The sequence below is a fragment of the Nicotiana tomentosiformis genome, chromosome 2 (genome assembly GCF_000390325.3).
Source record: "Nicotiana tomentosiformis chromosome 2, ASM39032v3, whole genome shotgun sequence".
In the NCBI taxonomy this organism is placed as follows: Eukaryota; Viridiplantae; Streptophyta; class Magnoliopsida; order Solanales; family Solanaceae; genus Nicotiana; species Nicotiana tomentosiformis.
In genome coordinates, this window is record NC_090813.1 from 136,891,899 (window position 1) to 136,914,354 (window position 22,456).

Consider the following 22,456-nt stretch of genomic DNA (forward strand, 5'->3'; position numbering starts at 1 on the left):
CTCAACTTGTCCACTGATTTTCTTGAGGACTAGGATTTTCTCATCTTCTTCACATGTTTACCTAGCTCCTCAATTGCTCCCCAATGTGCCACCAAGGTGTCCGTGATGGTCTTATGATTATCCAATATCTTCTTCAATATTTCCTCCACTAACGGAGGAACCTGGGGTGCTGGGGTAGAAAATTGTGCCGCAACAACACTGGATAGGTCGGACAGCTTTGCAGTAGCTATCTGCATCCAGTTGTTGAGACTCGCCAGTGTCTGGGAGACTCACAGCACAGTGAGTGGATAAGTGGAGGAGGAAGGCACTGATACTGATGTTGATGGCCCTGAAGATGGATGTGGTGGCATGGAAGTTGTCTCGGTGTAAGGACCGGCTACTGTGGAGGGCATGAAAGTTGTAGAAGGGATAGCAGCAGAATCTGCAACTACCACTGACGGCTCATCAAACTGGCCTACGGTAGTAGTCGACTTACCCTTGTTCTTCGTGTTCCTTGGGTCCTTCAGAGAGTACCAGGAGAAGGGTTGCTTAGCCCTAACCTTCGTATCAAAGCTCTTGGGCTCCACCCCTGCATCCGTGAGATACTCTGTGATAGTGTTGGGATACGGATAGGAGCTTTCACCCTGCCTGACAACCAGAGACATGTTGGCCGACATGATGGCACCAACATTAATTGGGTACCCGGCTATGATAGATGCAACTAAGACTGTCCGGGGGATTGGAAGATTGTTTTCATTCCGGCTTGGGTCTATGCGACTGCATACAAATGTTTGCCACCCTTTTGCTTCAAAGTTGAGGGTGTTCCGCAGAATAGGAACCCCTGTTGTGATCCATCGTGGTGGTGGTCCTGGAGCTTCTAGTATCTCAGCTAGCCAAGTCGAGCTGTGTCACCCAGTGCGAACTTATCTAAATATTGCACCGGCTCGATATTCTCGAACCCCAAATAAGTGTTCAGGGTGCTCTGATCAAATCGTACTTTCAAGTTCCACACCTTATAGTCCCCTTTTTGATCTGCGCCACATTGGCGTAGAACTCCCGGACTAAGTGCTCCTTCGAATCCAATACGCTTTTCGTGAACCACTTCCACCTTTTTCTTTCCCAAAATTGTCTTAACACATTGGGATTGTACCTATCCAAGTCTTTCAAAAGAAATTGACGCTCAAGTGTGAGCGATCTTTGAGGCCACCACTCTCGGAACCTGTTGAATGCAGTCAGGCTCACAAACCTATCTTTCCAAACTTCCTTCTTCTTTGACCTCTCCAGGCCTACAACTCTGGTATCACCCCCTCGCCCCCCGACCGTCATCCGGAATATCATCATCATCAACTATGACTGGTGCGGCGGGGGCATGAGTAGATGAGGGATCTGAAGCCTAGTTGTTCCCTTCCGAACCCTCAGAAGTACTCCCAGAAGAGGTAGGCTCATCTCTCAGTCGGTATCTGTCCTGGGGCAGTTGTGGCTGTGATTGCACAGCATGCTGCCTTTGTACTAAGTCGCCCTCCGATGCTTCCCTAGATGGGGAATATGAACTTGATTCAGAGGGCTCCGGTTGTCTACCTCGGCCTATTGTTGCCTTCTTACTGATCATTGTTTGCACGGAGATTTGTAGGGTACCCCTGCCTTGGCCTCGGAAGGATTCACCCCTCCCCTTGGATGTATCACCTCGCCCCCATGATCTACCATTGTCTGCAATACATAGAAACAAGAATCAGTTATAGTTAAGTGCAGGTAAGCAAAAAATTTGCAGAACAAAACATGTTGCAGGTTGGGGAAGTGCGGACCACACATTTTTGAGTGCGGCCGCAGATGGGGTTGTGTGGACCGCACAATTTGAAAGTGCGGCCGCAGTGATGATTCTGTGGTCCGCCCAATTTTAGGTGCAGCCACATATCTGAAGGACGGTCTGCACAATTTTGGGTGCGGTCGCATATTGAAACTTCAAAAATGACAACTCTCTGAAGTCAGAGAATTGCTTGATCTGTGGCCGCACACACTTTTCTGCGATCGCGATTGAATTTCTGCGGAACGCACAATTTTGAGTGCGGTCCGCACAATCAGTGCACACATTTACTCTAGCCTAAAGATCTGCCGATCGCACAATTTCTTGTGTGGCCACACAATTTAAACACCAACGGCAGTGAACTTAGGGCTTTTCTTAGACATGGTAGTGGCAATTTAGACATGATAAACAGTTTACCCATCCCCAATTAGCAACTAGAAAGTTACCCACACAATTTTAAGCACACATGATGATGAATTTGACATTAGGCCTAAAAATAACTACATTAACTATGAACAAAATTAAGAAAATTGAAATATTTGAAGATGAATTGAACCTACCAGTGATGTAGTGATGCAAGGAAGAATCAAGGGAGATGAAATGAGTGTGAGATGCTTGAATCAATTTAAGTGCACTGTGTTGGCCTTTGTGTTAAGTGTTGAGAGTGTTTAAAGTTTTACCAGTATGAGGGGGCTGCTATTTATAGTTTGACCGACAAGGGAAAAAATGCTAATTTGAGTGTGGCCGCACAATTTTATGTGCGGTCCGCACTCCCTACCTGTTACCAATTATCGTTTTTGATGATCTGCGGTCCGCACATTTATGAGTGCGGCCGTAGATTTTTGTGCGGACTGCACATTTCCTTGTGCGGCCGCAGATCGGTCATTTTTCTGACAAACTTCAGAGAGTTTGTAATTTCTGATCTCCAGTTGTGTGGCCGCAACAAGAATTGTGTGGCCGCAGATCCCTTTCTGCTGTGGACATCAAAATTGTGCAGTCCGCACAATAAATGTGCGGTCCACCCTTTTTTCACACTTAGCCTCTTTTCTATAGCACAGTTTCTGCAAAGCACACTCATTCTTTCAACAAACTTCAAAACGAGTTAGCACAAAACAAGACTTATCTAAAAAGAAGAAAAATAAAAATAAAAAGAAACATGGGCTGCCTCCCAATAAGCGCCTGATTTAACATCGCGGCACGACGCAGATTACCATCAATCACTTGAAATGAATCAATGCCATGACGTGGCCATCTTCAACTTTTCCCAAATAATGCTTCACCTGGTGACTATTGACTCCAAACACTTCATCATTTTTATTCTTCAAGTCTAATGCACCAAAGGGTGTCACACTCCTAACCTCAAACGGGCCACTCCATTTAGACTTCAACTTTCCCGGAAACATCTGTAACCGAGAATTGAACAGTAACACAAGATCACCTTCTTTCAACTCCTTGTTCTGAATGTACTTGTCATGGAGGTACTTCATCTTCTCCTTGTATAAGGAAGAACTTGTATATGCATGGTACCGGAATTCATCAAGCTCATTCAACTGTGCCATCCTTAAGTTGGCGGCGACATCCCACTCAAGATTTAGCTTCTTCAATGCCCGCATAGACTTGTGCTCAAGTTCCACCGGAAGGTGACAAGCTTTCTCGAACACCAACCGATATGGAGACATCCCAATCGGTGTTTTCTAAGTCGTCCTATAGGCCCATAGAGCATCATCAAGTTTCTTCAACCAATCCATCCAGTTGGCATTCACTGTCTTTGACAAAATACTCTTGATCTCCCGGTTGGAGACTTCCACTTGTCCGCTTGCTTTAAGGTGATAGGGGGTCATGACTTTGTGAGTGACACCATACCTGGTGAGTAAGGTATCAAAAACTTTGTTTCATAAGTGTGATCCCCCATCACTTATAATGGCCCTTGGAGTACCAAACCTTGTGAAGATGTTCTTTTTCAAAAATGCCACCACACTTCTAGCTTCGTTGTTGGGTAGAGCAACGGCCTCAACCCATTTTGATACATAATCCACAGCTACCAAAATGTAGGTATTCCCACAAGAGCTTACGAACGGTCCTATGAAATCAATGCCCCACACATCGAAAATGTCAATTTCCAAGATGGTGGTGAAGGGCATCTCATTTTTCTTAGAAATCCCACCTGCCCTTTGACATTCATCAAAACGCTTGACAAGATCCCTTGCGTCCTTGTAGAGAGTAGGCCAATAGAATCCACAACTCAACACTTTCACTGTCGCTCTCGCTCCACCATGGTGACCACCATATGGCGAAGAGTGGCAAGCATCAAGAATTTCCACTTGTTCCTCCTCCGGCACACATCTTCGAATCACATCATTGGTACAAATTCGGAAGAGGTACGGTTCATCCCAATAGTAGTCAAGGCAATCCCGTTTGAGTTTCTTCCTTTGGTTTGAAGAGAACTCATTCGGTACAATACCACTCATAAGATAATTTGTCGATGAACCATTCATTGGTCATTGAAATGGCTAGAAGTTGCTCATTGGGGAAGGAGTCATTGATTTCAAGGCTGACATGTGGCATCCCCTCCTTCTCCAAGCAAGACAAGTGGTCCGCCACTTGGTTTTTGCTGCCTTTGCGGTCTTGGATTTCTAGATCGAACTCTTGTAATAAAGCACCCATCTCATTAACCGCGCCTTTGAATCTTTCTTGCTCATTAGGTACCGAAGTGTCGCATGATCCGTGTGGACAATCACCTTTGTACCCATCAAGTACAGGCGGAACTTCTCCATAGCAAAAACAATAGCAAGGAGCTCTTTTTCGGTCACAGTGTAATTGACTTAGGAATCATTCATGGTCTTACTAGCATAGTAGACCGGATGGAAGATTTTGTTGATACGTTGCCCCAAAACTGCTCCGACCGCCACATCACTTGCGTCATACATTAGCTCAAAAGGCAAGCTCCAATATGGTGCGGTGATAATAGGAGTAGTTGTCAATTTGGACTTGAGCAATTCAAATGCCTTCATGCAATCCTCGTTGAAATGGAATTTGGCATCTTTGTCCAATAGCTTACACAAGGGGTTCACCACTTTGGAAAAGTCCTTGATGAAACGGCGGTAGAACCCCGCATGACCCAAGAAACTCCTCACTCCCTTCACGGATGTTAGGGGTGGAAGTTTAGAAATCACCTCTATTTTGGCCTTGTCGACCTCAATACCATTCTTTGAAATTTTGTGGCCAACGACAATGCCTTCCTCGACCATGAAGTGACATTTCTCCCAATTGAGTACTAAGTCCGTCTCTTCACATCTTGCCAAGACCTTATCCAAATTTTTCAAGCAATCATCAAAAGAATTCTAACCACTGAAAAGTGATCTATGAAGACCTCAAGGAAATCCTCCACCATGTCCATAAAGATATCCATCATACATCGTTGAAAAGTCATCGATGCATTACATAAACTAAATGACATCCGCGAGGATGCGGAAGTACCATAGGGACATGTGAAAGTAGTCTTCTCTTAATCCTCCGGAGCAATAAGAATTTGATTGTAGCCGGAATACCCATCAAGGAAACAATAGAAAGCACGACCGGCAAACCTATCAAGCATTTGATCAAGGAAGGAAAGTGGAAAATGATCCTTCCTTGTGACTTTGTTGAGCTTGCGATAGTCTATACATACTCTCCACCCGGCCACCGTTCTTGTAGGAATAAACTCGTTCTTATCATTGGTGACCACCGTCATGCCCCCTTTCTTTGGGACACATTGTACCGTAGAGGTCCATGAACTATCGAAAATGGGGTAAACAACCCCGGCATCCAACAACTTTATGATTTCCTTTTTGACCACCTCTTGCATTGCTTCATTTAGTCTTGTTTGATGTTCAACGAAGGGTTTGGCATCCTCTTCCAAAATAATCTTGTGCATGCAAAAGGCGGGTCTTATACCCCGAATATCCTTCAATGTCCATCTGATAGCTTTCTTCCTCTTTTGTAGCACTGTCAATGTGGATTCTACCTGTACGTCAGTCAAACAAGAGAAAAGAATAACCGGTAAAGTAGAATAAGGGCCAAGGAATTCATACCTGAGATGTGGAGGCAATGGCTTTAACTCCAAAGTGGGAGGCTCCTCGATTAAGGGCTTTGTTGGAGGAGTCTTCCGATTTTCAAGATCCAAGGACAATTTGCGGGGTTCATAAGTGTAAGACCTCATTCCTTGCAATGCATTCACACATTCCACATAGCTATCCTTCTCATCATCATCAAGGTTAAGCAAAACGACCTCCAAAGTATCATCCACATTCAACATGGTACTAGTATCATCAATAATCACATCGGTCACCAAGTCCACAAATGAACAAACTTCATTGCTATTCGGTTGCCTCATAGATTTGCACACATGGAAAACCACCCTTTTATCACCCACCCGGAAAGTAAGCTCACCGACTTCCACATCAACAAGAGCCTTCCCCGTAGCAAGGAAAGGTCTCCCTAGAATAATAGGCACCTCATAGTCTACTTCACAATCAAGAATCACAAAGTCCGCCGGGAGGATGAATTTATCAACACGAACCAATGCATCATCAATAATACCCAATGGTCTCTTCATAGTACAATCTGCCATTTGTAACCTCATAGATGTGGGTCTTGGTTGCCCAATTCCCAAAGTCTTGAAAACCAAATAGGGCATCAAATTGATATTTGCCCCAAGATCACAAAGAACTTTTGCAAAGTTGGCGCTTTCAATAGTACAAGGGATTGTGAAAGCGTCGGAATCTTCCAATTTATGAGCCATTGAGTGCACAATTGCACTCACTTGATGTGTCATCTTTATAGTCTCACAATTCATCGAACTTTTTTTTGTCACCAAATCCTTCATGAACTTTGCATAACCGGGCATTTGCTCCAAAGCCTCAACCAATGGCACATTAATAAATAGGCTTTTCATCATGTCAATGAACTTTTTGAATTGGTTCTTGCTATTTTGCTTGGTAAGCCTTTGAGGGTATGGAGGAGGAGGCCTTGGCATTGGTGTCTTAGCCTTTGGCACTACCGGTTCCAGTATGTCTACAATGTGCTCCCTAGATGGGTTTACTTCCTCTTGAGTCTCCTCCACATTGTCATCAATATCAATTCTTACTTCATCATTGGCTTGCACCAAATTGTTTGGAATCTCATCTTCTTGAATCACTTGTTCATCATCCATAATTTTTCTTGGACTTGAGGTGGTTGCATCCCCACCTTTTTCACTCCTTGTAGTCATGGCCATGGCATGTCCTGTGTTGTTCTCACCCTTTGGGTTCACCACCGTGTCACTTAGTAGTGCCCCTTTAGGACGAGTGTTCAAAGCTTGCGAGATTTGCCCCAATTGAACTTCCAAATTGCGAATTGAAGTGTTGTGAGAGGCTAGTTGAGCATCGGAGTCGGCATTCTTCTCCATCATTTATTTGAACATGTTCTCAATTTGCCCCATCTCATTGTTGGAAGAGCTAGGACCATGGGAAGGATAAGGAGGCGGGTTGCTTGGTTGTTGATATATCGGGGGCCTTTGAAAGCCCAAGCCTCCTTAGTTATTGTTCCAACCCCTTGGTTGTTGCCTCCCCAATATCCTTGACTATTGCCACCCCAGTTGCTTTGGTTGTTTTGACCATTCCAATTTCCTTGATTGTTTTGATTGTTCCAATTACCTTGGTTGTTTGAGTTCCAATTCCCTTGATTACCTTGACATCGCCATTATTGTTGATTCGGGCCTTGAGAGTTGTTTCTTTGCCCTTTGAAGTTGTTCACATATTGTACTTCCTCCTCTTGTTCATTGTAAGATTAATCTTGATCAAACCCACTATCTTCTTGCACATATTGTTCCGTACGGTTTTGCACTTATTGACCCTTTTACCTTCTCTTGTTTACCATCATATTGACACCCTTCATTGCATTTACTTGCTTAGGACCTTGAACTTGTTGAAGTTGAGCTTTGGCTAATTGATTCATTGTAGTGGCCAACTCGGCAATTGCTTGCCCATGATCATGCAATTCTTTATATAGGTGAATCACATTTGGATCATCTTGAGGAATATTTGCTCTACTTTTCCATACCAATGAAGTATTCGCCATCGCATCTAAGATCTCACAAGCTTCGGCATATGGTGTTATCATGAAATTTCCACCGGCAAGTTGGTTGACCACGCGTTGATTGGTAGTATTGATCTCCCTATAGAAAGTTTGTTGAATCATAGCCTCTGTCATGTCATTATTCGGGCACTCTTTCACCATAGTTCGGTACCTCTCCCATATATCATGCAAAGTCTCATTGGGTTCTTGTTTGAATGCTAGAATCTCGTCTCTAAGAGTAGCCATATGCCCGGGAGAAAAGAACTTGGAAATAAATTTCTCCGCCAATTCATCCCATGTATGGATGAAATGGTTTGGCAACCTTTCTAACCAATACAAGGCTTTCCCCCGTAGAGAGAAGGGAAATAGCCGCAACCTTAGAGCATCCTCGGAGACGTTGGTCTGTTTACTCCCCCGGCAAGTATCCACAAACCCCTTCAAATGTTTGTAAGCATTTTGACTCGGAGCCCCGGTGAAGAATCCTCGTTGCTCTAGCAATATGAGCATAACATTTGTGAACTGGAAGTTTCTCGCCCTAATACGGGGCAGGAGTATGGAACTTGCATACCCTTCATTCGGCAATACCCGGTGTGGAGACGCTCTTGGTAGAGGTGGGGGTGGAACGGGCACGTTGTCTTGAGGCGGTCGGCCTCGTCTATTTGCTTGAGATTCAAGAGGAACCTCTTCAACTTGGTCATCTTCCACGTTCACATTCCCCAAAGGCATGTTTTCGAGAGGATCATTGTTGTTGAGAGCCATTGTTTCACCTACAATTATTTCACTAAAAAGATTAGTAACACGGAAGGAAAAGAAGATAATTCACACACAAAACCAAATATATAGCTAAATCCGTTTTTATGCTCCCCGGCAACTGTGCCAAAAATTGATCTCGCCCAAGTCACACCTCAAATTGGGGTTGTGAATCACTCGATTGCAATAATAATACCCAACTAGGAGTCGGGATTGAATCCACAGGGAGCGTAGATGGGATTAGTGGTATGTATTTGGTCTAAGCACGTGAATTGTCTAAGTTGCACTTTCACAAACTTTGTTTTGATTTTACTTCTAAAATTATACTAAGGATTGCAATTGAAAAATATGAAACTAGAGAAGAATGTTTTTGTTGTTGTTTTTCAAATATGTAAAAGGTCTAGGGTTGTGACTTTTACCTAGGTGTTTGCCTAACGGGTTGTAGGCTTTAGAGCGAGTTTCGATGGTCGGAGTGTATTATAGCAATCAACACTCAAATACCCACTCAATACCTCTCGGTAAGAGAGTGATTTTGCCCAATTTGGCTTTCTCAAGTCCAAATGGGTATTGAACTAAACAATTGACAAATTGCTCAGGTCGGGTTTTACTATCTCTAGGTTCAACTTTTTAATTGGGACTATCAATCTCTTAATTTCATTCCAAACTCTTGTTAACCAAGTTTTTCTAGACCAAGTCTCTCTTTCTCAAGTAGAGACCAAGTCAAATAGGTTTGAACAAATATTTGCAACCATTAATTCTACAATTATAGCAAGAACAAGGCTAAATAATACACATCCAACCATAAACAAGCCCTAAATCAAACACTCATTAGGTTCCCACACTAGGGTTGGTCATAACCCTAGCTAGAAATTTACCACACATTTGATTTCTGCAGCCGCATAATTATAGTGCGGTCCGCAGTTCTTGCTGAGCTTGGGGTTGGAACTCTCTGAACCTTGACTTCTACGGCCGCACCTTATATTGCAGCTCTGTTAATTCTTGTCCATGTTCTGCGGCCGCACACAGAATTCAGCGGTTCGCACTTTGGCTTTTTGTGCTTGATTTTTGTCCTTGTTCAAAAGCACTCCTCTTGAGTTTGATTTCATCGTAATGGCTCATTTTTCAATACTCCTACAAGTAAGCATATTTTATTAGTTTTCGGGAATACCTTTAAACATTTTTGAACTAAAACAAAGGTCCAAAGATGCAAATAAGTAGTCAAAATTCTCGCTTATCATTTATCACTCTAAAAATATGCAAAAACCGACTAAAGGAATGATTAGAAGTATCTATAGTGATGAAAGAATACAAATAGGGTCCTTTCACTTTCCACGATAACACTTAACGCTGCACAATATATATGCACTGAGATTTTGCGCTGCAATGTAGAATTGCGTTGCACCTGGCAGATTGCTTCAGAAATGTTCCATTCTTTGCGCTAACTGCAACATAGAACCTTGGGCGAATCCAACTTCTAATTCTTGACTACTAACTTGCTCCAAGCAATTTTCAAGCTTCCAAATATGGTATTCTTAACATGAATCATCAAAATGATTCTCCAAACTCCTTCTAACAATTTTTTTAAAATCATGCAATTTCCTAGCATGTATTCCTAAGACACTCTTGGACTTGGAGTGAGTCAATGATCCGCTAGACAACTCAAACTCTTATGCAATGTGCTCTGCTTTGCCCTGACTATCTAGGATTGTATCAGGTAGCTCAATGTATAAGCTTGTTAGTCTGACTTAAGTGGTAAACAAATTGACTAAGGCTTACAACAAAAGTTGTAAAGGAAGCTATTAAACAAAAAGTAGGAATAAGTGCTTAATGAAAAGAAAGATATTTGCATAACATAGAGAAGTTTTAAAAGACCTGCCTTAATGAACATAGAGAAAAAGAAGAGAGGAAATTTTCTTATTTATGTTTTAATTACTTTATTTTAATTAACTTAGCCTTAATGTGATGGGATGAATAGTTCCTCTATTCTAGTTAAGGTCTCGTGTTTGAGTTTTGAAGATAAAAAAATTCCTCTTTTGGTGGATCCAAGACGGCTTAAATCTAAATTTATAAGCCAGTGAATATCGAATATAAAAAAAAAAAAAAAAGACAATCCAGTGTACAAGTTATTTCACTTTCGTGTAGGATTCAGAAAAGAGCCGTAACCCGAGGGTATGACGTAGAAAATCTAGCTAACGCAAACGTTAGTGATGGGTTGGATGTCACATGATTATACATCCCTCCTAATCCTTGAACGAAAACTCTTTAAATTACCCTTCTCTTTAGTATGCCACTGCCCATCAGAAAGAGCGGTAGCAGAGCCCCAAACCAAGTATTTGCAATGCAAATAAAGCCCTCATATATGGCAAACTATCAATTCCCTCTAAACCCACAAAGAAAGTTGCATTCTTGTAGTCAAGTTTACAGCAGTTTCAACAAGCAAGAAACAGCTCCAAACTCGAGCCGGTTACAGTTTATTCGCAAGAAGAAGCTGCTCAGTGATCTCAGTACATGGGGCATTGGAGGCCCTGCTAATTACTTCGTCCAAGTCTTTAACCAAACCCAACTTGTTTCTGCTGTCAGGTTCCAATACAATCTACACTCATTTACTTGTAACTTACATTTTAGTCTGAATTAGATACTTGTATGTCTAGTGTGTAGGGTCAATTTGTGATTTTGAAAACTTTCTTCTCCTTATATTGCCTTTAAAAGCAATTATCTGCCTCCATCCCAATTTGTTTGACTCCTTTGATTGCTGAGAGTCAATTTTACTAATTTAGGAAATCAAACTATATTGATCAATTAAAGAACTAATTTATTTCCCGGAATTACATAAAAATGTTATAATTGGCAATTATCTTGATATTAAAATGTCAATTACGTTTTAAGTTATTGCTGAAGTTTGCTTAGTTTGAATCTTGGGGAAGGAAAAGTGTCATTTTGGGATAGATTGAGTAAGTATTTAACTTTTGGGATTAAGTTTTAGTTATATCAGACTTCGATAAAAAAATATTGATACAGTTGATCTCAGCTTGCTTGGAATTGGGCGTAGTATTAGTTGTTGTTAATGGAGTAGTTTAGTTTGAGATGAAGCCTTAGTTGATTGATCATTCACTATTAGTTTACACTTTACCCTAATGAAATAGTGCAGGTATTGTGATGAGCAATCGATGAGATATATAATATTGGGTAAGGGCTCGAATTGCCTGTTCGATGACATGGGTTTTGATGGTTGTGTCATTCTCAATCGGATCGAGTTCTTGGAGAAGATAGAACATGGAGTATACCGGGTAGGAAGTGGGTACCCGTTTAATCGTTTAGGATTTGTGTGTGCAAATGAAGGTTTTTCAGGGCTTGAATTTGCTGGGGGTGTTCCTGGGACTGTTGGTGGAGCTGCTTACATGAATGCTGGAGCAAATGGCCAGGTAAATCAGTATTTAAATAAGTTACTATCTTAGGGTTTTTTTTCATCCCCCTGTTAATATTTGCTGTATAAGCTCAGCTAGTTGGAGTTAAGTTGTTGGTATACTTACATAATTGCGTTTGCCAAGAGTTCTTTTAGGCTTGTTTAGAGACTTACATGCTAAGTTGCCGGGACTCGCACCCGTGTCGATACGACGTGGGCGTGGGTGTAGGGTCCATACCAGATCTGGTCAACTAGTTTTGGGTAATTCGACCAAAGTCGACGGAGAACTTCGGGACATACAAAATGATTTCCGAAATCAAAACAAAAGCTAGAATGAAACTGAAGAAAATGAAATACCTTGTATATAGAAATTTCTATGTCAATCCTTTTCCTTTTATTTTGGATCTCGTCTTTTTCAATATTTTCTCCTTCTCGGAATACATTGTAAGCGATCCACACAATGTCACATAATTTAGACATATTTTTATAATTCTATTTTTAGATATTTGATTTATTTTTAGTCGAATCCCCGCACCCGTACCCGTACTTGGATCCGTACCTCTGAATCATAAAATTTAGATCATGAAGGACCCGACCTTTAGATCCGCACCCATATCGGATAACCGCACCCAAGTCTGACCAACTTAGCTTGTATGTTAGTGTAAGGATAATATTAGAATGAAACAGGTCCAATAAGAGCTTGGATATAGACAATTGGTATAGAGATCTAAGTAGTTTGAATATAGTGATTTCGTATAGAGATCTAACTAGTTTGGACTCGTTATTGTTAATGCAATTTTTGTACCCGTTACAACCTTTAGTTATAATAGGTGATACTGAGATTGCAGCACCTTTGTCATTAATATAAAGGAAACAGCTGACACTATTGATAGCATGGAAATCATCACAAATGAAGGCGAATCTAGGATGCTAAAAAGAAGAGAGCTAAATTTTGGCTATAGGTCATCACCATTTCAAGAAATGAAGGAGTTGGCATCCATTACTGCAGTTACATTCCGGCTCAAGTTCTCCAAAACTGCACGAGAAATGCAGCAAGAATACCTGGCTAGGTAACTGTCTATAATGTGATTTTCTTAATTGGATACATGTCGCTATCAGTCATTAAATTGCAAGAAAAAATGGTTTCTTTGCAGAAGATGGAGGACACAACCTTTGGCGCAAAGAAGTGCTGGTTCAGTTTTTAGAAATCCATTTTCTATGGGTTTTTCTGCTGCAGAATTGATTGAGCAAGCTGGGTTGAAAGGGTTAAAAGTTGGTGGAGCTATGGTCTCAAACAAGCATGCCAACTTTTTCATAAATTGTGGTTCTGCAACTTCTCAAGACATGCTTGAGCTCATAGGCATAGTTAAGGATGCAGTAAATCAAAAGTTTGGAGTAGAACTAAAGGAAGAAGTCTTATACATACATCCATCTTAGAGACAAGTTAGATTTATCGAAGTTGGATCAACAGTATATCAATGTTGTAGTACAAGAATACAAGCTATATCAATGTTTTATTACAAGAATACAAGCTTCTACTGTTGTGTTTCATTGCTGAAAACCTTTACACTTTGCTGATAGTCACACACAGGCTGATCATTTATGAAGGCCTAAATCCTTGGTTAATGAGTCCTATGCTGTCTCTTTTCTGGGCTACTGGTTAGAGCTTTGGTGATGAAGTGAGTAACAATTCCGACGGGGCAAAACAGCAAGCACAGAGACACAGAATGGCGGGTTTCAATATCATTTTGCAATCCATCATGATAAACCTGCCTGTTTCAAATGAAAAACTCTAGTTATAATGTCTAACAGTGGCATTCTCTCTTCTCCCAAAACGAAAGTATATGGGCATAGCGCAATAATAAGGATAGACGCCAAGAGACTGACCTTGCAGCAAAAAGATCTACGGCCAACAAGTGAATCCATGCAGAAGCTAATGTCATCTCGTTGGAGAACATCTTAGTTATGCCGGGCAGCTGAATGGGAACGAAGTGTTAAGACCCTGAGCAGGCAATTAGTACGAATTATTATGTAGTTGAGCACAGACCTCCGGAAGCCAGTATTTACTAGCAAACATCAGCCGAACTGTATCTGGTGTCCAAGAGAGGTATACTAGATATGTGTACAGAAGTCCAAAGCCAATATAGGGTATGCTGCTTTTCATCACTTTTCTGGTCTGCATTCGAATATGTTTAATTACAACTTTACTTTGAAATGAAGCAATGACTTACATTTTTTGACAAAATCAGCATGTCATAATAAAATATCAAACCAATGCAATGAACGGAAATCATATATTAGGATATGGACGGATGTAGCTGGTAACCATTTAATTTATAAAGCATATTGAATACATAATTAAACTGCCAAATTTGATCTCCAGTACGCAGAAAAAAGAAAGTTGAATAAGGGGTTCAGATTGAAAATACTCTGCAAATCTTACAAGTTCAGTTTTAGGAGCCACAACCATGAGGGTATAAAACGGAAGAACCGCTGCTGTTCCCAGTGTGAAAACAGTAGAAGCAATTTCAGAACTTGGCAAACCTACAGAAGAGGAACAGAAAATCTTGATTAAAAGCTTGCAAATGTTACACCTTCTGGAGGTTATGAGATGGCATAAAAATTGTCAATGTCAGGACCTAAAACATACAATAGGATCAAGGAAGAATGTAGGCCAATATGAGATGAAGTTTATTCTCAACGTACCAGTAACAAATGGTACTTTAAGTTTGCACAAATCAGTATTGAAATTTCAGTATTTTACCATTCACTAAATGTTGCTGCCAAATGTTAGTTTGGGAAACAAGTTAATGCTCCTCAAGATATAAAAGAAGCAGTAGTAGAGTTTGAAACCAACTTCGGAGCAACAGCATAATTAGGCACACATTTAAACTAGTTAGCCATAAACAAACGCACAGAACCAGAAATAAATGATTAAATAGGATGAAGTGGGTAAGAAAAATAATTACAAGCAGTCACCCTGGAGCTTTTTCTTTGAGCAAGAGTTGTTTGAAGATTAAGTTGAATAATGACTCTTGATCCTCCCAGGAAATTCGCTCCACTTCTAAACTTGGTTCTGAATTCCACTACTCGTTGATTTACAATGTCAGAATTCTTTTCTAGAAAAGTATAAGAGGTAGGCTGGTTTCTCCTGGACATCAAGGCAGGTGCCCTGCAGTTCATCTGCAATAAGTACTAGGGTATGGTTAATTTCAGGAAAAGAATTTAAAAACTCTTAACTGGTAAATAAAATGACTACCCAAAGAGCAGTACAATTTCATTGGAGCCTCCAACTTGCTAGTGTTCAATGAGTTGCAAAACCTCATTCTTCAAAGATATACATTCCCACTTTGCAAATCCCCCAACCCACACATACACACACACAGTGGGAAAAAAAAGAAAAAAAAGTTTTTTAGCCACCTTCAAAAAGCTTCCCTTATGTGAAAGGGATTTAACAATTTATATATACCCTGAAATTTTTTCATTCTATTTGCAGGGTATAATTTCCCTTTAAAGCGGATTCATTTGAACCCCTTCAAATCATGCAGCTCTGCCCTGCACAACCTTCTGGTATTAAATATTTTGGGCTATACTAACTGCACTTGGGAACTATAAAATACCACCCCCAATTACTTTTATCCTAAAGCAACAAAAACACCAATTGACCATGACATATCAAAGCTAGGAAAACAAAAAGGAACATAGAGTAGTGTGATACAGAAGCAGAAAAAAAGAGCATACCTTGAGTGAGATGTGAGAGTAGCAGAAGCAAGAAGAAGAGAAGTTCATACTTGACTTATTAAGAGGGGAACAAAAACAAGAAGAAGAATTAAAAGAAAGTGACCTTTTCATGAGTTATAGACGTAGAAAAAAGGACAATAATGGAGAGCAAGAGTTTAGTTTTAGAAACAAAGAAAAGTTTGGATTGAATAAAGAAAAAAATGGGGTCGTCATTCATGATTTCATGGCCACTGTGAACGCACAATGGTGAAAGTGGCCATTTGTAATGTTTAGTGAGAATTTGCCAAATCCAACCACACACCTCTATTGGAAGGAAAAGTTGTCAAAGCACTTGTGTCGTGTTCCTTTACACCTGTTGACAATTGGATTTTCTTAATCTCATGATTTAGGTTTATGTCTCATAGTACACGAGGCGCACATGCACAATATAATGGTGCCTTGTCGGACTTGTTTTTGGTTCATTCAGAGTTTGTTACTCGATCTTTATGTCTCGTTTATTTTTGTTTGACTAAAATGTGTATATCTGACTATATATTTAATTATAAAAATATTTTCTCTAAATTTAGATACTAATAATTAAGACGGTTTATTTTCTCAAAATTTAAATACGTAATTTCTTTTTATTTAAAAATAATAATATAAAACTAAATAAACTAATAATTAAATATACGTATAAGAACATTTTATTTACATGGTGTTATAAAATTTATTGGTTTTATGAAATACTAGTGGTTGTCGTCCGCAATAGTGATGGTTGGGATGATTTGGTTGGCGGTGGCCGGAAGCCGGTAGGAGTGTTCGTCGGTCGGTACGGTGCGTACTTAGTGCCATGGACTGCTTTCCATCATCGACATATGACCCCTTGAACGCGCCCCGTGACGTTCCGGCAAGCCTCCCAACGCCTAGCGCCACGGTCGGCCCTGTGGTCTCGGCAGCGCCAAGTGACAAGCGCGCATGTGCCTCTGTCGCCCCACCGATAATCAGTGCCAGCGGCTGGCGAATGCCAACAGTGTCGCGCGCACCGACAATGTCGCGCGCACAAAGCATCATGTTGCCAATAGCGCCGCACGCACAGACAGTTCCCCGCGCGCAGATCCAATGCCAAGCACCAGTGCCCAGCCGCTGGCAGATCCAAATAGTGTCGCGCGCGCCAACAGCAATGTGCGCGCAGACCTTGATGCTCAAGACAAAGTTGCTGCCATCGGACTTGCTTCCACCTTGTAGAAGATTAAGTCCTTTTTATTGTAATTATAGAGTAGTTTTACTTCATTCATTTTTAGTGTGCTTCTACAGCTTTCTTAGGTCAACTCGTGTAACTTTGGTTTATTTTTTTTAAGCATTATTAAGGGGGACCAAAGCATTCAAACATTCAAGCATTCAAACAATTCTCTATACTGGTGTCTCTCCCCCCGACACCGCATTGCATCTTGTAATAGCTTTCATCATCATCAATACAATCATCAGCTTTCATCATCAATTGCTCATTTTCCGCTGCTCAATTGCTCATGACATTGGTTTTTCCGTACGACACTGACAATCTAATCTAGCGTGCGGAGGGGACCTCAGTTGGCGCATAGCAACCACACTGACATCGGTTGTTTAGCCTTACGTGACCCTTCCAAGGAACTTCAGGAAGGCGCCGCGTAGCAGTTGGTATCAGAGCCTAGGCTCGACATCGGATGAGGGAACACACATTGCCATCACCACCATTTCTGACCATGGTGAATTACGGGGATCACATCACGACCCTTCAAGAGACGGTTGACGAATTACGGCCCATCGTGGATACGTTGTCTAATCTAAAAGCCAGCCTAGTACAAAGGTTGGACGACCTGGACCGCAGAATGCGGCAGGCAGAAATTGACATAGCAAACATCAGTCGTGACTCTGAGGAAGACCGGCAAACGGCTGCCGTCGAGGCAACCGAAATTCATGGCAAATTAGAGGACCTCCAACAGGAGCGTGCCGAGGATTTAGCCCATCGGGAACTAGAGGCAGACAGACTGACTGTCATGCAGCAAACTATAGACAACTTGACAGGCCAACTCAATGTTGTCAATGTTGCCATTCAAAGCCTGCTCAAATAAGGCGAAAACCAAATCAGGGGTTCCTGCCCCCATGCCACAAAAGCTGAAAATTCTGGAGCCCAAGCCATACAACGGAGCTCGGGATGCTAAAGAAGTGGACAACTTCAGCTTCGATATCGAACAATACTTCGATGCCGTACGACAATTGGAAGAATCCAAAAAGGTAGCAATTGTTGCCATGTATCTTCAAGGCGATGCAAAACTCTAGTGGCGAGTCAAATATGAAGCCATCAGGGCCGGTGAAGATATTCTCAACATATGGGCAGAACTGAAGGCATCCATATGCCTGTAGTTCTTCCCTAAAATGTGGAATACAACGCACAGAGAAAGTTGCGTGAACTCCGCCACACCAGGTTGGTGCGGGACTACGTGCGAGAATTCTCTGCACTCATGCTAAACATACGGGATATGGGGGACAAAGACAGACTGTTCGCATTCATAGAAGGTTTGAAACCTCATGCCTGTATGGAGCTGCAAAGACAACGGGTAGATACCCTGCCCAAGGCCATTCAAGCTGCAGAGTGCCTTGGGGATTATCAGTTGGAAACTCAGAAGGATAGGCCTCAGCCGCCTGTCCGAAGGGGATACAACGGGACCCAACCTAGCAATGGTGGTCCTAACAGAAACGGAGTAGATCGAGGTGCATCCAAATCCAAGGCTCCTTCCTCAAGCAGTACCAGTGTTGCATCAGTCAACAACAATCAGGGGAGAAAGCCCCCTTCAGAATGCCGTCATTGCGGCGGGGAACATTGGAACAATCAATGTCCCAATACACAGATCAATGCTCAACAGATTGTTAAAAATGAGTCAGATACCGACGACTCAGACGGCCCCGAACAAGTAGGTGCCTTCAACGCATTTGTTGGCTCCATTCATGATACCTTGGCGGGAACCGGTGCCGGTAACCCCAAGAAGAACGCATGCCCAATCGTCAAGAAAGGGAAAGGAAAGGCGGACAAGAGGCCTCCCATAACACAAAAGAGGACCTTAATGTTCGTTGTCATGAAAGTAAACGGCAGACCTATTCGGGCATTGATAGACACGGGTGCTAGCCACAACTACCTGGCCTTAACTCAGGTGCAACGCCTCGGTCTAGCAGTGCAAAAATGCAAGGGTCGTGTCAAGGCTATCAACTCTCCATCTCAGCAAGTGAGTGGAATATCCAAAGAAGTGCCAATGAAGCTTGGCCCATGCAAGGGAATATTCGACCTACACATAGCTATCATCGATGACTTCAAACTGATAGTGGGATTGGAATTCCTCAGGCAGACCAACACCATCCTGGTACCATATGCTAACATGCTCCTAATGATGGGAGACAACGGGGCCAAACCCCGCACCATACCGTGCATACCTATGAAGATGGCTGCTGGAAACATCACGGCCATGCAGTTAAAGGAGGGAACCAACAAACCTGAACCTACAGTTCCGGCTGCCCTCAACATCATCAAACAAACATCACATCATCGGCGTCCAATAGCTCATGGCGCCCCTCATTGTGTGAAGACTTGTCAAGCATTCCAAAAGGACAAGTCGGATCACTCAGCATAAGCGGGACTCTTGGAGCCGCTACCTGTCCCACAGAGACCTTGGGAAAGCATTTCCCTGAATTTCATCACAGGATTACCTAAGGTCTGAAATCATGCAACCATCATGGTGGTAGTAGACCAATTTTCCAAGTATGCTACCTTTATCGTAGCCCCACAAAACATATCGGAAGAAGATACAGCTCGACTCTTCTTCTCTCATGTTGTCAAACATTGGGGCATGCCCAACGACATCATTAGTGACTACGACCCACGCTTCACTAGCAAATTTGGACCCAACTCTTTAGTTGACTCGGATCCAAATTGAGTCATAACTCAAACTTCCATCAACAAGCAGATGGCCAGCCAGACCGATTCAATGACATGCTGGAGGAATATCTCCGCCAATTTGCAACCGGGTCACAAACACATTGGGTGAAGCTTCTGGATGCTGCTCAGTTGTGTTTCAATTCACAAAAGTGCGCCCATTCAAACAAAAGCACTTTTGAAATTGTTACCGGACAGCAATCACTACTCCCACATAATGTGAATGCACTAAACATGCCAACATCTCCTCGAGCTGCTAGTTTCTCGACAAAATGGGAGCAAACTTTGAAGATAGTGCGAAGCTATCTTGTCAAAGCCCAAGAGAGGGCAACGAGGTATGCCGAACAAAACCTTCGTTTTGACCAACATCAAGCAGGGGACAAGGTGATGGTGAGAACCCTAAAGCGGAACTTGTTTGCAAAGAGGACCCAAGATCCTCGCCTATTGCAAAAATACATCGGACCCTTTTCCATTGAAAGGCGCATCGAAAAATCCACAAACCAGCTGAACACACCAGCCTGGTGGAAAATCCATCCAGTCTTCCATGTCAGCCGCCTCCGAGCATTTCAGAAATACATGGAAGATCTTTCAGAAAGCCATCTCACAACACCGAGGGGAACAGACCTCCCAGCCAACAAGAGCCTGACCAATCATCATCATCCGGCATGTAAGGCTTCGAGGACGTTGCCAACTCAGGTGGGGGAGAATGTCATGGGATGCTTTCCATCATCGACCCATGACCCCTCAGACGCGCCCCATGGTGTCCCGGCAAGCCTCCTAACGCCTAGCGCCACGGTCGGCCCCGTGGTCTCGGCAGCGCCAAGTGACAAGCGCGCATGCGCCTCTGTCGCCCCCCCGATAATTAGTGCCAGCGGCTGGCGAATGCCAATAGTGCCGCGCGCACAAACCATCATGTTGCCAATAGCGCCGCACGCACAGACAGTGCCCCGCGCGCAGATCCAATGCCAAGCACTAGCGCCTAGCCGCTGGCAGATCCAAATAGTGTCGCACGCGCCAACAACAATGCGCGCGCAGACCCTGATGCTCAAGACAAAGTTGCTGCCATCGGACTTGCTTCCACCTTGTAGAAGACTAAGTTATTTTCATTGTAAATATAGAGTAGTTTTACTTCATTCATTTTCAGTGCGCTTCTACAGCTTTCTTAGGTCAACTCATGTAACTTTGGTTTATTGCTTTTAAGCATTATTAAGGGGGACCAAAGCATTCAAACATTCAAGCATTCAAACAATTCTCTATACTGGTGTCTCTCCCCCCCTGACACCGCATTGCATCTTGTAATAGCTTTCATCATCATCAATATAATCATCAGCTTTCATCATCAATTGCTCATTTTCCGCTGCTCAATTTCTCATGACATTGGTTTTCCCGTACGACACTGACAATCTAGTCTAGCGTACGGAGATGACCTCAGTTGGCGCATAGCAACCGCACTGACATCGGTTGCTTAGCCTTACGTCGTACTTCCAAGGAACTTCAGGAAGGCGCCGCGTAACATTAGGTATGTTAGTTTGGTATTTTTGGTATTCGATTTCTTAAAATGCTACCAATATTGTACCTAATTAAATTCGGTATGGTTCGATTTTTCTCCATTCGATTTCGGTTTATTCGGTTCGGTAATTTCGGTTTATTCAGTTTGGATACTAACTAGAGCATAAAGTGACAAGTGAGGCTTGCTCAATTGGTAAAAGCACCTCCACCCACGACCGTTAGGTCCTGGGTTCGAGTCACGCTGGAGGGGAAGTGTGGAAACACTATAGATCCTCCTAATTTGGGAGGGGTTTAAAAAAAAAAAATTTATTGCATAAAGCCATAGACCGTAATATTATTAATTAAAGTACTCAAAAGTACAAAAATAAAAACGTTTGTTGATGAAAGTTTTGTCCAAAACTAGCAAGTATCAACCCATAGAGAGAAAACTGTACATAAAAGAATAAATTTGATCATTGAAAATGTCTTGTTACTTGCTTTGAGTTAATTGATGAACTTAGAGAATAAAAAGAAAATTAGAATTTTTATATTTATCTTATAATTAATAATATGTGTATTGTATAATATAATATATATTTCCGTATGGTATCGATGTTTCAGTATTTTATTTTAAAATACCAAATATCGAATACCAAATACCAAAATTTTCGATTTCGATACAGTAATTCGGTATTTACTAAATTATGCACGACCCAAGTAGCCGGTGCTGGCAGGTAATAATGGATGTGAAGTAATGGTTGGTGAAGGTGGCTAGCTATACTAGTTGTACAGCGGTGGCTAATGTTGGTTTTGTTGGTGGCTGATGGTACTGGCTGGTGGTGGACTGGTGGTTCTGGCTATGATAGTTGCTCGGTTAGTGGTGATAAACGCGCGGTAGTAGCGGACATTAAAAGGTCAACTTCACTGTAGAAAAAAATATCTTAATGATTTTAAAACTTTGTATAAGACTTAGCGGGCGTTTGGACATAAGAATTGTAAAAGTCCAAAAAAAAAGTGAAACAATTTCTAGTGAAAATTGTATTTAAAAATTAGAGTTGTGTTTGGACATAAATATAATTTTGGGTTATTTTTTAACTTTTGTAAGTAATCTAAGTGAATTTTGAAAAATAACTTTTTGAAGTTTTTCAAATTTTCGAAAAATTTCAAAATGCATCTTTAAGTGAAAATTAATTTTTTTTTTATCAAACGCTGATTTCGAAAAAAATAAAATATTTCTTATGTCCAAACAGGCTCTTAGAAT

The 22,456-nt window shown here is 41.9% G+C and overlaps 3 protein-coding genes across 4 annotated transcripts; 1 reads left to right on the forward strand and 2 right to left on the reverse strand.

Annotated features, from left to right (window-relative positions):
* Positions 1 to 1,372: 1,372 nt before the first annotated feature.
* On the reverse strand, positions 1,373 to 3,459 carry LOC138905679 (uncharacterized). Its single transcript, XM_070194199.1, has 2 exons — positions 3,219 to 3,459; positions 1,373 to 1,686 (listed from the first exon to the last, which is right to left on the reverse strand). Exons 1-2 carry the CDS (start codon positions 3,457 to 3,459, stop codon positions 1,373 to 1,375), a joined length of 555 nt encoding a protein of 184 aa, XP_070050300.1.
* A 7,414-nt stretch (positions 3,460 to 10,873) lies between these two features.
* Positions 10,874 to 13,577, forward strand: LOC104119858 (uncharacterized). Of its 2 annotated transcripts, none has more exons than XM_033652474.2 (4): positions 10,874 to 11,198; positions 11,767 to 12,045; positions 12,897 to 13,096; positions 13,181 to 13,577. In XM_033652474.2, exons 1-4 carry the CDS (start codon positions 10,908 to 10,910, stop codon positions 13,461 to 13,463), a joined length of 1,053 nt encoding a protein of 350 aa, XP_033508365.1. In that variant the 5' UTR covers positions 10,874 to 10,907; the 3' UTR covers positions 13,464 to 13,577. The 2 variants fall into 2 exon arrangements, with proteins under 2 accessions (XP_033508365.1, XP_009629752.1); XM_009631457.4 differs by having other exon boundaries at positions 10,877 to 11,203; positions 11,772 to 12,045.
* Positions 13,476 to 16,041, reverse strand: LOC104119857 (protein ABA DEFICIENT 4, chloroplastic-like). Its single transcript, XM_009631456.4, has 6 exons — positions 15,768 to 16,041; positions 14,996 to 15,209; positions 14,470 to 14,570; positions 14,074 to 14,202; positions 13,914 to 14,002; positions 13,476 to 13,799 (listed from the first exon to the last, which is right to left on the reverse strand). The coding sequence occupies exons 1-6, from the start codon at positions 15,876 to 15,878 to the stop codon at positions 13,649 to 13,651; spliced, it is 795 nt and encodes a 264-aa protein (XP_009629751.1). The 5' UTR covers positions 15,879 to 16,041; the 3' UTR covers positions 13,476 to 13,648.
* Positions 16,042 to 22,456: the final 6,415 nt, after the last annotated feature.